The 13,321-nt window shown below is 49.5% G+C and overlaps 1 protein-coding gene across 1 annotated transcript in view; it reads left to right on the top strand.

Moving 5' to 3' along the window:
- The first annotated feature begins 2,502 nt into the window (after window positions 1-2,502).
- The window catches only part of mrc2 (mannose receptor, C-type 2), a 28,655-nt gene continuing 17,836 nt past the window's right edge, over window positions 2,503-13,321 (top strand). The window contains exons 1-2 of the mRNA XM_029254331.1: window positions 2,503-3,093; window positions 11,983-12,405. Of these exons, the coding sequence (XP_029110164.1) occupies window positions 2,850-3,093; window positions 11,983-12,405 (667 nt within the window). The 5' untranslated portion in view covers window positions 2,503-2,849. The remainder of the gene's footprint in view (window positions 3,094-11,982; window positions 12,406-13,321) is intronic.

Raw genomic sequence — 13,321 nt, 5'->3', positions numbered from 1 at the left:
AGTGAAATCGCTGCAGGTCCAGAAGCTCTAACTCCAGATGGATCAATGCGAAACACCACAGATGACGGTACAGGCTCGGCTGTTTGGCAGCTCTGCCGCTGTATGGAGAAGCCCGCTGCTTCATGGTGGGTAGGCCTGGTTTCCGTCAGGCGGGATGTTTGCAGAGAGGAGTGATGTGAGTTCTGAGAGATGTGGTGATCAATAACTTTCCATGGTGCTGGCAGAAAGCCCCTAGGGGGCAGGGGGAGGGAGGTGTACTCTGGCAGTATGAGGACAGTGGATTGGCATGACTGATGGATGGGGGCTGGGGGTTGGTATCAGAGTGGCCCTACCGATATACCTCAGTGCACATCAGGACTGGGGGGTTATGAGTGGGGGAAGTCAGGGGGGTATGCTGACATCCTGCATTGATGCTGATGAATCACATGGCCTCTTTAGCCTTGAATAATTGCATGCGAACACACACACACGCGCACACATGCATGTGCAAACATTATTTGTGCTCTGCCACACACAGGCACAGCGCACAGTGAGATCTCGCTGGTGTGCATCGACCCCTATTTGTCCCTGAGCCATGCTGGGGATGGGGTTTGGACACATGTTCAGGGCTGATGCAACAGCAATGTCAGTGTGAGAACTCGACCTGTCAGCTCCAGCATTCCACAACCAGAGGAAAGCTTCGTGGTGAGAAGAGAGTGTGAAGTAAACCAGTCCTCTTAGTATTAAAACTGATGACGGAGAACAAATGCAATGATATTAACTCGGTAAGCATGCATACAAATGCCGAGTGCAGATTTTAAACCGTACTGGGGAATCTTAGCTCAGTTTTTTCCAGTATTCTTATTTTTGTTCATAATCCCTGTCCTTATTTACACTGATTTATGCTGCAATTTTAGATCATCTGGTTTCTATTTTAAAAAGCACATGCTACAAATAATAACTGAAGTATCACCAGGACCTTGCAGTCTTCGGGTTACAAGTTCAGGTCATTAACCGCTATGCTACCAGCATCGTTAGAGCAATGAAGTCATCACACGGGTGTGAAATCTGTGGTAGAAGAAGGGTTTGAGTTACATTTTTGAAATTAGAATAGAAGTGCAATTCAGAACGCTATAATGCAAACGTTTCCACAAAAACAGTTTTCCTTGTACAAAAGAGCAGATGGATAAGTGTAATATAACTAGCTGGTTAACTCTTCCCTCATTTTAGGTGCTTCCACAGAAATTATAAATACATTTGACATTAAAAAGTGTTTTGGTCACAGCTTCCCTGAGCGGAGATATGGATATTTTTTCGGATGCTAGATGAACTGCTTTCCCATTGTACATCTCAAGCGATTATTTGCCACAGTGCAGTTGCTCCTGTATGAGGTCCCTTGAATCGGTAAGTTGTCAAATGTGTATTTTAATCATCAAAGTCAAAACAAGACATAACTGATACCAGTAAACATACTACACATTGAAGATAAGTCTATACTAATGGATTTATCGCTTTCACAACTGTGGCCTAAAAGCAATGATGAGATTGAAGCAATTGAGCTCAAACCATGGATCACTCATCATCCCCCCTGCTTGTTTATGCATTGGATATGAATTAGTGGTTTTGAAAAAGCCGGGTTTCCTGAAATGGCACGAAATGTAAACTATACAGACGGACTGAAAAGGAGTGTGAACTAAACTGTTAACTGTGAAGTGAAGCATCATAAATCTTGGAATAGATGTGGTGATGCTACCCAGCGGTTCGCAATAACCGTTTCCCCATGCAGTATTTGCATCTGTTAAAACATGTTACGGTGGCATCTATTACAAAAGTGACGTTTAAACAAAAAAACTGTTTGTTTGCCTCATTAGAGCCGTATTTGAATCTGATATTTTGGACAAAGGAACTGAGAACAGGTTGACAACCCCGTGCTTTGCTAAAAGTCCGGGTCAAACTATTCTTCTGTTCAAAGATTAGCCCGTTAGACTCAACGAGGTAAAAGTTGTGCATACAAATGAATATTTTGGTGGATTTAGTGTGAGAAAAATCGAATGTGAAGTTTGATTTTTTTTGAGATGTGCAGCATTCAGGTAAGTTAGGCCTAAAAGATAAAATGGCACGGAGAGCCACGACTAGCATGGGTGGTTCGTGTCCTCTTCCTCTTCCTCTCCCGCTTCGCTGCTTTTTTTTCCCCACCCTTTTCCCACTTTTAAAACTCGGTGTCACTTCGCCTCCAGGCTGCTGTGTCACTGTACTTCGCAGCTCAGTATGTCTGTCATTTTGGTTTGAGGGGGGGAAAAAAAAAAATCTGGATTTTACCACAGCCTCCCTGCCTCTTCTCCCTCCTCTTCGAGATTTTTCTTTGAGGACAGGCTTGTACATACTATAACATTAACAATATACTCGTCAACTCTGTCACACGTATTTATATTTAGCGGTTTTTAATCTTTGAAAACAAAATCCCGCGGTTCCCAAAAAAAAGCATTCCCTTCAAAACGGTGACGATAGAACTGTATCAAACGTCAGTGACGGAATTAACAAGAAAATTAGCATATTCTGGGCTTCGTGTGCTTTTTTTATACTCGACACGTTCTGCATGAGTTTTGTGTAATTCACAACTCGTATGAAAAGAAAAAATATGTGAAGAGGGGCCCAGCTGTGCGCGAGCGCCATTTACATCGCCACTGTCGCGCGACCTGTAACGGCAACACCGCAGGCGTTCGAACCGCGCGCCTCTGCGCTCGCGACCGATGTGACGCAGCGTCTGCTTTCCTCGTCCACTGAGCGCTCATTAGAGGCGTGTGAGGAGGAGGCGGTGTGCGCGCGACGCTCGCTCGCTCTCTCTCTCTCTCTCTTTCCCTCTCTTTTTCATGCGCGCTCTCTTTGCCTCGCGCTCGTCTCTCTCCGCAACTCTTCGTCCATCCAGGCAGTCGGAGAAGCGCCTCTCTGTCTCCTCTTCTCCCTCTCACTCAGACTCGAACCTCGCACCACCGGTGGCGGGCATGCAGCGCGCGGACCGTCGCAAGCCCCGCACGAAGACATGGACGCGCTCCTGCGCGCGCACCTTGTGCCTCTTCTTCATCTTTAGCTTGCAGCTGGAGAGCGCGCTCCCAGGTAAGGAGTTGGGCGCGAGTAACGGCCCTCCGCGCGGCGCCGGCTGCCGCCAACTCTGTTCGCGAAACTTGTCGAGTGTTTCGGGCGCGCGCGCTCGGGCACACGGAGCGCGCGGAGGAGGTGGAATGCCACGAAAGTCCAAATCCTGAGCGAAACCAGATGTGGAGACAGACAGACAGAGAGAGGGAAGGGGGGAAGGGGGGTGGCGGCTTAGGCTTTTTTTTTTTTTTTTCTTTTTCTTTTGGAACGGTTTGGGGGAGGGGACTCGAACCCTTTCATGTAGGTGCTGCTTTTCCAGCCCAGAGCGCAGCCGGAGCTGCCCGCGTGCGCCTCATATCATAACTTTCTTTGTCATCTTTTTCACCTTTGAAAAGCACCTTTGCTGACACGTCGCACTGGGCGCCCGCCGGAGACTGACGCGCGCATGCAGGCAGCCTTACGTAATGAAGTGTGTGTGTGTGTGTGTTGCTGCGGGGAGGCTCCAGCCACCGTGTCCGGCTCACTTTGCCCCCCTTCCCCCCACCATGGGTTCGTGCGCTTTTTTTCACTTTGGGCTCAAGCATTTCTGAGACAAATGATCTTCTCTTGCTTTTAAAGCCAGAGGTTCAGTTGTATCCCATCATTCGGAAAGAAATGCAAATTTCTGCTGCTGCACAATTACTTATTCACGTAGCTGATGCAGCAAGGGATTCAAACTGTCAGCGCTGTACAGTAACATACGTGGAATTATTTACCCTTTTACTCAGCTGGGTAACTTGAAGTACCCATTCAGGACTGGTGTCTTCGGGCGGCGGGGGGATTCGAACCCACAACTTCACGATTCCAAGGCGACTCCTCTAAACCTTGTGCTCTTGGCCGTTCCGGAATGTCCCTGTAATGATGCCAGATTGTAGTTGCGCAGGGATCTGGAAAGGTGACCGCGGCCGACTTCCCCTGATGTTTGGAGGTGCGCGAGCGCCGACCCGCAGCAGGACGCCGTGCGAGGAGGGAGCGCGGCGAAGGTTCCCTTGAGGTGAACCGTTCTGGAGTGTATGTGTGCGCGAGATCCCTTTTGCACCCTGGATGCGTTTCACGGTCCTGTCCGTTTCTGCTCAGTGGAGCAGTGTGAGGACACGGGCTCGCGTGTGGAAACTCGTGACCCGGAGGGGGCAGCGAGGTCATATTCAGGTTGACCGACCACTGACATCCTGTCCGCTGTAGAAAAAAGCTCAACTGTACAAGATCTTTAAAAGATGTTGAGGATAAAACCGTGTGCGGCTTTTTATGATTGTTTTGAGAGCTGAGCCGAAATATGTGGTGCTGCCAAATATTATATCGCCAAGGATAACGGTAGCAGTTATAACTTCCCACGTTATTGTCGTCGTTGCCGATATCTTCAAATTGATTGGTTTATTACTACCTGGAATTCTAGAGATACATTGTAAATGGCACAGTTGAAAGATTTCTCCCAATGTCTTTAAAAAGATATTTCCTGAACGCGTTCGGATCGGGTGCAACAGCAGTTGCCGTCCATCCGTTCATAATCAATAACTGCGTGTCCGGGTCGCCGTGGTCTATCCCAGAAGGATAACCAGTGTACACCCTGGATGGGACAGCAGTCCATCACAGGGCAGCAACACACACACAAACACACGCACAAAGAACCATTTAGAGTCACCAGAAACTCATGCCTTTGGATTGTGGGAGGAAACCAGAGCACTCGGAGGAAACTTACAGAAACACGGAGCGTATAAAGTTCTCACAGACTGAGGTGGGTTCCACCCCCACATCCAAACCCAGAGCCCAGGAGCTGTGAGGCATCAGTGCTACCCGCTGTGCCACCCTGTAACAGCAGTAAATGTAACGCGGCTCCCTCTGTCATCATGCTCTGAGTTTGCACTCCTGCTTAGAGGTTTCCAGACTTGTGCTGTGAGTTAGTTGTGTGACTTGCACCAGTGATGTACGGCGGTGGTGTTACCCGCCAGGTCGGGTGGTCTTTCCCCAGATGTAGATAGATGCTGGGTTTTGGATCAGACCCTCGGAAGAGAGCTCTGCACTGTGTATATATCCACAGGAGCCGACGATGTGGAAACTCCGTTAGACACCTGGCAGAGCTTCCTGCTCACTGAAAGAGCAGCAGATGAAGGGCAAACCTTTGGATTCGGGTGGGGGAACAGACGTTCAAGCGATGTTATATATATTAATTTTTTTTGACAAGCGTTGCATCGTGTTACAGGCATGCCATGGTTTCAACTGTGTTCAGATGTCACATTTCATAGGGACTTAAAGGCTCTTCATAAGGAGAGGAAGGGTATGCGCTGTATCCTGGGTTAAGCTTCGGGGGGTAGGAGAGCAGAGTAAGGGAGAACGAACAAACAGGCACCGCACTTGATAGGAAAAACAAACTGGAATCTGTGAATCACATTGTGGCTCGAGAAGCGAGCCGATGTGTTGTTCGTGCTTTTGCCGTTAGTGTCGCTTCTGCGTATCGATCCAATGATTGCCCGCACGTCCGTGTAATACGGATGTTGGCACGATGGCGACAATGGGGACTTTGCAGTGATTGCCAGCAGAAAGCTGCCATTGGGCAAAAGGCCGCAGATCACATCCCTACTTTTTCCCCGTGACCCAACATTTCTAGATCCCGTGTGTCTACCTGCTGTTCGCTCTCGGCCCATTCATTTTGCCACAGTTCCCTTCGGGTCACAAAGAACCCCGGGGCCTCAAGCGAAGAGTCCGCGTTGCGGAAAAGGACGTTTCTACAAATCTCACCCGCAACACCCCCTCTCATTCCCCGAAGGTGAACTCGATGTCCATCGCTGGCCGTAGAGAAACAAACACAACGGATTGGAATTTCCTGTGTGTTTGTTGGTTGTTGTTTTTTTTTTTTTTTTTGTCTTTTTACGGCACAAGGGGATATTCTATTAAACCTAGCCAGCGAACCCCGTTTCTAAACATCTGTGAAAACAGCCCCCCGGGCTGTGCCTGGGATCCGTGAATCCGCTATCCCACGTGGCACGTCTGCCCCGCCCACCCAGCCTTCACCAGTCTCTCTCTTTGACGTGGGCGGTGCTTTGCTGCATGTAGCCAATCACAGGGCCGAGGGGGCGGGGTCAGGCAGCTCGGGTCCTTCTTGGCTCTCCCCACACATTGTTGGCTCCAGGTTTAAGCCTTACTCTTCGGCAGGAAACCGACTCGGAGCTGCAGGGTAGGGGGGCGGGCGGTCAGTTCTTGCCCAGAGCATGATGGGCCTTGGCCTTTCATTGAGAACTCCCAGTGTCCGATTAAATGTATATTTGGACGCAAGCACTAAATTTTTTTTTTTTTTTTTTTTTTTTTTTTTTTTTTTAAAATCGTGCGAGTTCAGTTTGGGGTTGAAACAACAACATAGTCTAAAGTTGCCTGGTGTATAATTCTATGTTAGCGGCTTGGGAATGTACTCCGCTTCCCAGAATGGTCTCAGATGCCGCGCTGCTGCCGCCGCCGCTCTAGCTTTTCTTTGCTGCTTGTGATGACAGTGCAGGAAACAAATGCCAACATTTTAATACCGGTGAGATACACTGTGGGGATGTTGGGTTTGTTGAAGTTTTGAACGGTACTCTGTAGTTCATCAAACGTTATCAACGTTAAATTTTTGTCTGAAACACATCAGCAAGTGACTTCAATTTTTCTGCAAAAAGACGGCATAGAACGATGGGGTGAAAGCTGGACGGCCGTGTCTCATATTCGTGAGGGCCTGTTGTCATTTTCTAAGAGTAGGATTTTCCCGCGTGGTCCTTGTTTATTATTATTTTAAAAAAAAAATAAAAAATCCGTGTGACGTATGTGTGTCCTCTTTTTTTTTTCTTCTTCTTTCTTTCTATTGTGGGGACGTGCTTTCTTTTGCGCTAAAGGTACTTAACAAGAAATGATGTTTGGAAATCGCGAGAACCCAGTCTGACATTTAAAATGATGCCTTGACGGTGAGCTCCTTTCGACCCATCGCTAGATTTTTATAATCGGCTGGCACGCCCATTCAGTGGCCATATTCAGCACAGGCAATTTAGAGTTTCTGCTGGGAAAACACTGTGCTGGAGCTGAACTAAATTAGTACGTCGCGTTTCTCTCCAAATGTCTGACTAAACAAAACTTGGCGTGTTTGATCTCGCAGTTTAAAAGCAGCACATCTGGAGGGTTCAGAAGGGTCAGAAGTGTTTATGACAGGAGATGTGTGGATCACGCACCATTGCGACGGCCTACCATTGTTTGACTGAGTTCATGGAGCTGACGGGAGGTGGCGGCGTCCTTAAGTGCGGAGAGATTCTCAGCAGCCGAATAATGGACAAAAATCGAGCTGCCACCCTGGGACCCAAAGATCGCAGGTTCGAACCTCAACTCTGGCTGTATTACCGTTGAGCGAGGCATGTACCCTATATTGCTCCGCTAAAAATCACCCAACTATATAAATGAGTATGTAATTGCTGGTAGATTAACATTGTAAGTTGCTTTGGAGAAAAAACGTCAGCTATATGAATAGATGTAAATATCATCCAGATCACCAGCTACCAAGGTCCCTCTCATAGTTTCCTTGCAATTCTGAGAAATCTGCGCATGGCTACACGACCCTGACTTTATGTGGTTATAACTGAATAACCAGTAAAGTGCTGGAAAAGGTTTAGAAGGACTGGAAGGTCTTGCTGAAACATGACGAACGTGTTCCCCAGTAGCGACGTAGCTGACCTGACCGCGTAACGTTTCAGAGACGGACGAGTAGCAATAAAGAAGAGGAGTGTAGCGGACGGCAGGTATTGGCAGCACATGCGGCACAATTGTTCAGGATTAAAGGCTAAGGGAGCGAGTTTAAATCAATCCATCATGGCTTCGCCGAGAGGAAAAAGAACGGTTGCCGTTTGTATTGTGTCGGTGGGATATGAAGACCTTCCATGCCCTGCGGCTGCTGCCGTCGATGGATTAATATTGATGGCGCAGGTTTCCTTTAAACGGCCTTCCGCCATCCGACTCTGAGGGTTATGCGCAGTCGTAGATGACAAACAGCTCTCCGATTGTCAAACCCGATCACATTCCAGTCTCCTGTGTCACGGAAAGGAAGATGTGTTTTGCGGATGGTTCCGGAATTGACGCGACCGACTGGCTTCCTTCAACGCGAGCGCAAATTCCGTACCGATGCCCTGGAGAGAATGGGGTCGGACGGCCGGTTGCGTAAGAGGGGGATCGGTGGTGCCTGGATCGTGACCGTTGATGCACGGTGCCTTTGGACCCAAAGATTGTGGGTTCGAGTCTCGCCTGCTGCTGTAGTAAGCCAGAGCGAGGTACTTACCCTCGTGTGTGGTGAATTGATGAATTGTTGGAAGTTGCTTGGGAGAAAAGTGTCTGCTAAGTAAACAAGCGCACCAGATCTTCCGTTGAGGATGCATCCCGGTAGATGGCCCTCAGCTGCAGCTTTGCATTTGCGCTGCACGTGTGAAGTCGGCGCAGTGTGATCGCTCATTTATTTGTGAAAAATAAAAATCACCCCAAGCCTAGTTTTTTCCTGAATTTGTGGGGAGTCACCTGTGGGATTTGCAGTTTGCGCATCACGCGCTGAAAGATTTATACGCTCAGTGTAGCGGAGCGGTTTGGGGCGAACCGTGTCCAAAACAAGTTAAAAGATCCCCGAAACTGTGGGGAAAAATGGAATTTCACATGTTTAAAAAATTCCATTGTTACTGGAAGTTGGCCAAAGAGATTTCACAATTAGTGTCCTCCCACGTGTTGAATTCTCCGTTAAACGCTGTGCCAATTTTGCCGGACACAGGATGTGTCACCGGGATGAGTGTCGGGGGGGAAAAAAAGGGCCGCGCGAAATGCTTCTCGTCGCTCCGGACTTTTTCGTCAATCTCTAATGAGGAAACTTTAACCTTTCTTTTCGCTGTGATGGATAACAAATGAAAAATTAGGCCCCCCCCCCGCCTTTCAAGGTAAGGACCTGATACTTTTGCAATTTAAATGCAAATGCAGTTGTTCCGATTGTGTCGTGCTGCAATTTGTCATCTTAAAAGGGAGAAAACACCTTATTCATATTTATACAATACACTGGGTTCAGATTTGCTGCCTAATCAGGTGTGTGTCTTAGCGGTTGGACATGGGTTCGAGTATGGGTTTCAATCTGCTTCTGTCTGTGAGGAGTTTGAATGTTGTCGCGTGTTCATGTGGATCCCCTGTGTGCTCTGGTTTCCTCCCACGGTTGAAAGACGTGCTTCGGGTGTGCGCAAGTGTGCGTGTGTGCGCGCGTGTCCGCCTGCCTCATGCCTTACGCTTTCAGCATAGACGCTGGACTGTTACGACAGCCAATGATAACCTCTTATTGATGGCAGCTGGGTGGAATGATGGATTATGCAGTTGTCATTAACCGCTTGTCCTGGTGAGGGTCGCGGGGATCTGGAGCCTATCCCAGATTACTTGCTGTAAGGCCTGTGGGGCTACACCCTGGATGGGACAATGTAACAATGTTGTTGTTGTTGTTGTTGTTGTTGTTTTTATTAACACGCTGCTTCGCTGACATGACACGCTTATCCAAAGGGATTTTTGGTTTTGTACCGTTTCTACAGCCGGACTTTTCAGATCCGTTACCGCTCGATGCCCTGCACAGCTCGCGGGAGCTGAGCACGTGACCTGGTGACCTGCAGGTCACACTGCATGACCTGTTGCTCCAGTTCCGAATAAGGCGGACTCAAGGGAATGTCACGTGAGGACAGTAGCCGTTCGTTAACGCGTGTCCCGGAGTCGTCTGTCTCCCTTTGTCGGCCAGAGACGGCCCAGAGGCGAGTGGGATCCAATTCAAGGAAGCCTTTACATAGTTGCTTTAGTGCATCGCAATTAAAAGACGGTAAACCAGTCTTTTGAGCCTGGGCTTCCCGTGTGAAATACGGGCTTCTGGCGTGAAGAGCGGGTCCAACGCTGAGACGAGCGCAGATGGAGGTGGTGATTATATCTCATTGTGCTGCTGGAATCTTGGCCTGGCTCGGCGGCCTGACCTCACTCGGTTTGCTTAGCCGAAACTTTATGTAAATGTGTCGGCAGCTCGGCTGATGTAACACGCAAACAATAGCGTTTAAATCGGGGAGAGAGAGAGAGGGGGAGAGGGAGAGGGAGGAGATGGGGAGAGAGCGAGGGGGGCGAATGGATTGTCTGGAGCTCCACAGGAGGAGGGGCAGATGGATTACTGTTTTCCTGGACAGGAGCACGCTGATTTTTTTTTTTTTTTTTTCCATCCATTCATTCATTCATTCATTCATTCATTCGTTTACTCGTTTCTTTTTCTAATGTCTGCCTCCCCTTCGCCGCTCTGTTCTGAATATGTTTAGTTCCTTTCTCGGTTTAATGCAGCTTAAAGGCTTTAGCGACGCCGCCGAGTTGCACAGGGAAGGGATGCCACGACGAAGGATTTGAGCACAGCAGCATCCCCCTCCCACCCCCACTTATTTTTTTCCTTTAAGGTCCCCCACCTTCAAGAAGCTGCCTGCTGCCAAAGTCCCCCGTAATCCCCCACCTTTCCACTTCCTGCCTCCTCCAAGAGGCCCGAACAGAAGGAATGCCGAGGGCTCTTTATTCCCGGTTCTTTTTCCGGACCGGGCTTCCATGACAGACACTTCTGTTTGTTTGTCATCGTTGGATTTTTTTTTTAGCAACACCTCTCCCCCTCTCTGTCTTTATATAGTGCACAAGCTCTCTTCATCTCGTCTCTGCTCCCTTCAAACGAAACCCTCATTACCGTCGTTCTCTGCCGCAGGTCTGCTGTCACATCTAATTATCAGCCGCTTATGAACAACATAGGAGAGAAGTTATGGACAAAATGTGTAAATTCTTAGAGACGGAATTTGGCGTTACACACATTTCTCGCTCTTTTCTTTGTCTCTTGCTGCCTCCGACGCGCGCGCTCCCCCCGTCTGTAACCCCACGTCGCGGAGAAGGGGAGAGGCATGGCGGACCTGGAAAAGGAGAAAACCGCACTGGTTTTTCGGAAGGGTGTTGGGTTTGACTCCCAGCATTCCTGTCATTGTGGCGGGAGGCCAGGCCAGATCTCCGGGCTCGTAGCGTGGGGTTACTGTATGTCGACAACAGTCCGGCCTTCCTGCATACGCAGTATGAGTACACCTTGAGTAGTGTTCACTCGTAGTATTTAATACGTGCTCCACATTTATGCAGCGTTATTACATTTTATCGCTGTGGAGAGACAGTTTTGTGTGTTGCACTTCATTCCATAAAGCTACTCTCCTCTCCCATCCGCATGCCTCATCTCCCCTGATAGAACCTGCCGTGTGTCTCAGTATTTGTCTGTCTGTTTTTATTTAGAAGGTCTCCTTTTTCTGTTTCCGGAGAGAGACGTGTTTACTGAGCATATATTTTTTTTTAAATTTATTAATTTTTTTTCCCGCATTCAAAAATATCCAGTGTTGCTGTAATTCCGGACAGGTTTGAATGCAAGGAGACTGCGTGGAAGTCCGCCCCTCTTCGCACTGCCGCTCCGTCTCCCCCTCGAACCCCGACCACAGAATTTTTTGCAGCGCGTATTCCGGGAACTCTGCAGGCACTCGGGGTTTAGAGCGGCACGTGCAGTGTGTGACCTGGTAAAGCGCCTTCGAAAAAAGGGTCTGTGATTTACACCAAAGAACGGCGCTTATAAGTAATAACTTTGGCTTTAAAGTGAACAGACTTCTAGCTGTAATATGTTTAAAATAAAATTGTCGTGTCCTAAGGAACTTGAAACAAGTATCGCATGTTTTAGGAATGAACGTGCAGGCAAAATGTTGAAGGTATTTTTATTTTCGCAGCTGTTTTGTTGTTCTTAATCTGCGTAGCGTCATGTCTGGCTGCGCTCTATCGGATCTCTTCTTCCAACCGACGAGTCTCTCCCCTCCCGTGTCTCCGCAGAGCCCGTGGACTCGGACACGTTTGCGTTCTTCCACGAGGGCGCCAAGGGCTGCCTGGGGGTGCGGGGCTCCGTGCTGCAGGTGACGGCCGCCTGTGCGGATCAGGCCCAGCAGTGGAAGTGGGTTTCGCGCGGGCGCCTCTACAATCTGGGCGCCTCCGTGTGCCTGGGGGTGGCAGGAGGCACCGGCGATGGTGCCGAGGCCACGCTGGGCGCGTACGTGTGCGACCGCGAGCCGCCCCGTGTCCGCTGGTCCTGGCACTGCAAGCTGGTGCTGGAGAGCCTCAACAAGCACCTGCCTTCACCTCCGGCCCTTGCCAACAGCACCCAGGTGGCTGCCTCCGCTGCCGCCCGCGAGCCTGCAGAGGGTCACCGCTGGAGGCTCTATGGCAGCGAGCAGGACCTGTGCGCCAAGACGTACCGCGGTAAGGTTTCCGCCCATGCTGAATTTACAATCCTGTGTTGTAATTGTTTGCAGGACCAGCACGTATTTTACATTTACAGCGATGTTGGGGCCTCTGAGGGTACAGACGGCTCCGCACTTGTACATGCATGCCCTGTTTCGTCCACGTGGCATCTGGATCGGACGCCTGCCAGCGGAGCGGCCAGGGAAACCCTGGTGTTTTCGAAACAAACAAATGTTTGTGTGTTTAGACCCGCCTGCTACCACGGTTGTCATCGGGTGCGTTCGGTCTGACGATAAAAGCCAAATTAAGACGTCGGCAGGGTCTGCGGTGAAACGGCGAGCGGCCGGGTGCGTCTCCCCAGCTAAGGAAGAGACATCCTTTGCCTTCCAGACTCCTCACACCCCGCAGCAGCCTTGGGTCCCAGGTCTAAACTGTCACGCAGAGCGATGCCACGGGCGTGAATCAGCAGCCCGCCACGGCCCCGGTGGGGAGAATACGCCTCGGATCTGGTGCATGACACCTCTCTCTAGCGCTCTTTCTTTTTTGTTAAATCCTCTGCCCTATTTTCCATGACTTAACTCACAAGGAGCGGTGTGTGATGTTCTGGGTCACGATTACATCATCCGTGCGTTTCCAGCGCTCCTGCCGATCCGCCCAGCACAGCACGGTTCTGAGTGCTGTTTTCTTCATTAGTCCTTTCCTATCCCTTCCAAGTCTCCTCCTCCTTATCAGCAGTCTGTGCCCTTTTGTGCTCGTCTTCTCCCCGTCTAGACCCTCATCATTAATCCCCTTCTTATTATGTGCTTTACTCCCATTAGGGCCTTCTCCTTTTCTTATCTGGGTAGTTCCACCTCCGCATTTCTCCTTCTTTATTTATACCACTCCTCTGTAATTAGGCCCCTCCTCTTATTATCTAGACCACACCCCCTCAAAA

The sequence above is a fragment of the Scleropages formosus genome, chromosome 8, assembly GCF_900964775.1.
Source record: "Scleropages formosus chromosome 8, fSclFor1.1, whole genome shotgun sequence".
Taxonomy (NCBI): Eukaryota; Metazoa; Chordata; class Actinopteri; order Osteoglossiformes; family Osteoglossidae; genus Scleropages; species Scleropages formosus.
The sequence above is the reverse complement of the archived record's forward strand: the minus strand, read 5'-3'. Positions and strand labels throughout refer to the sequence as shown.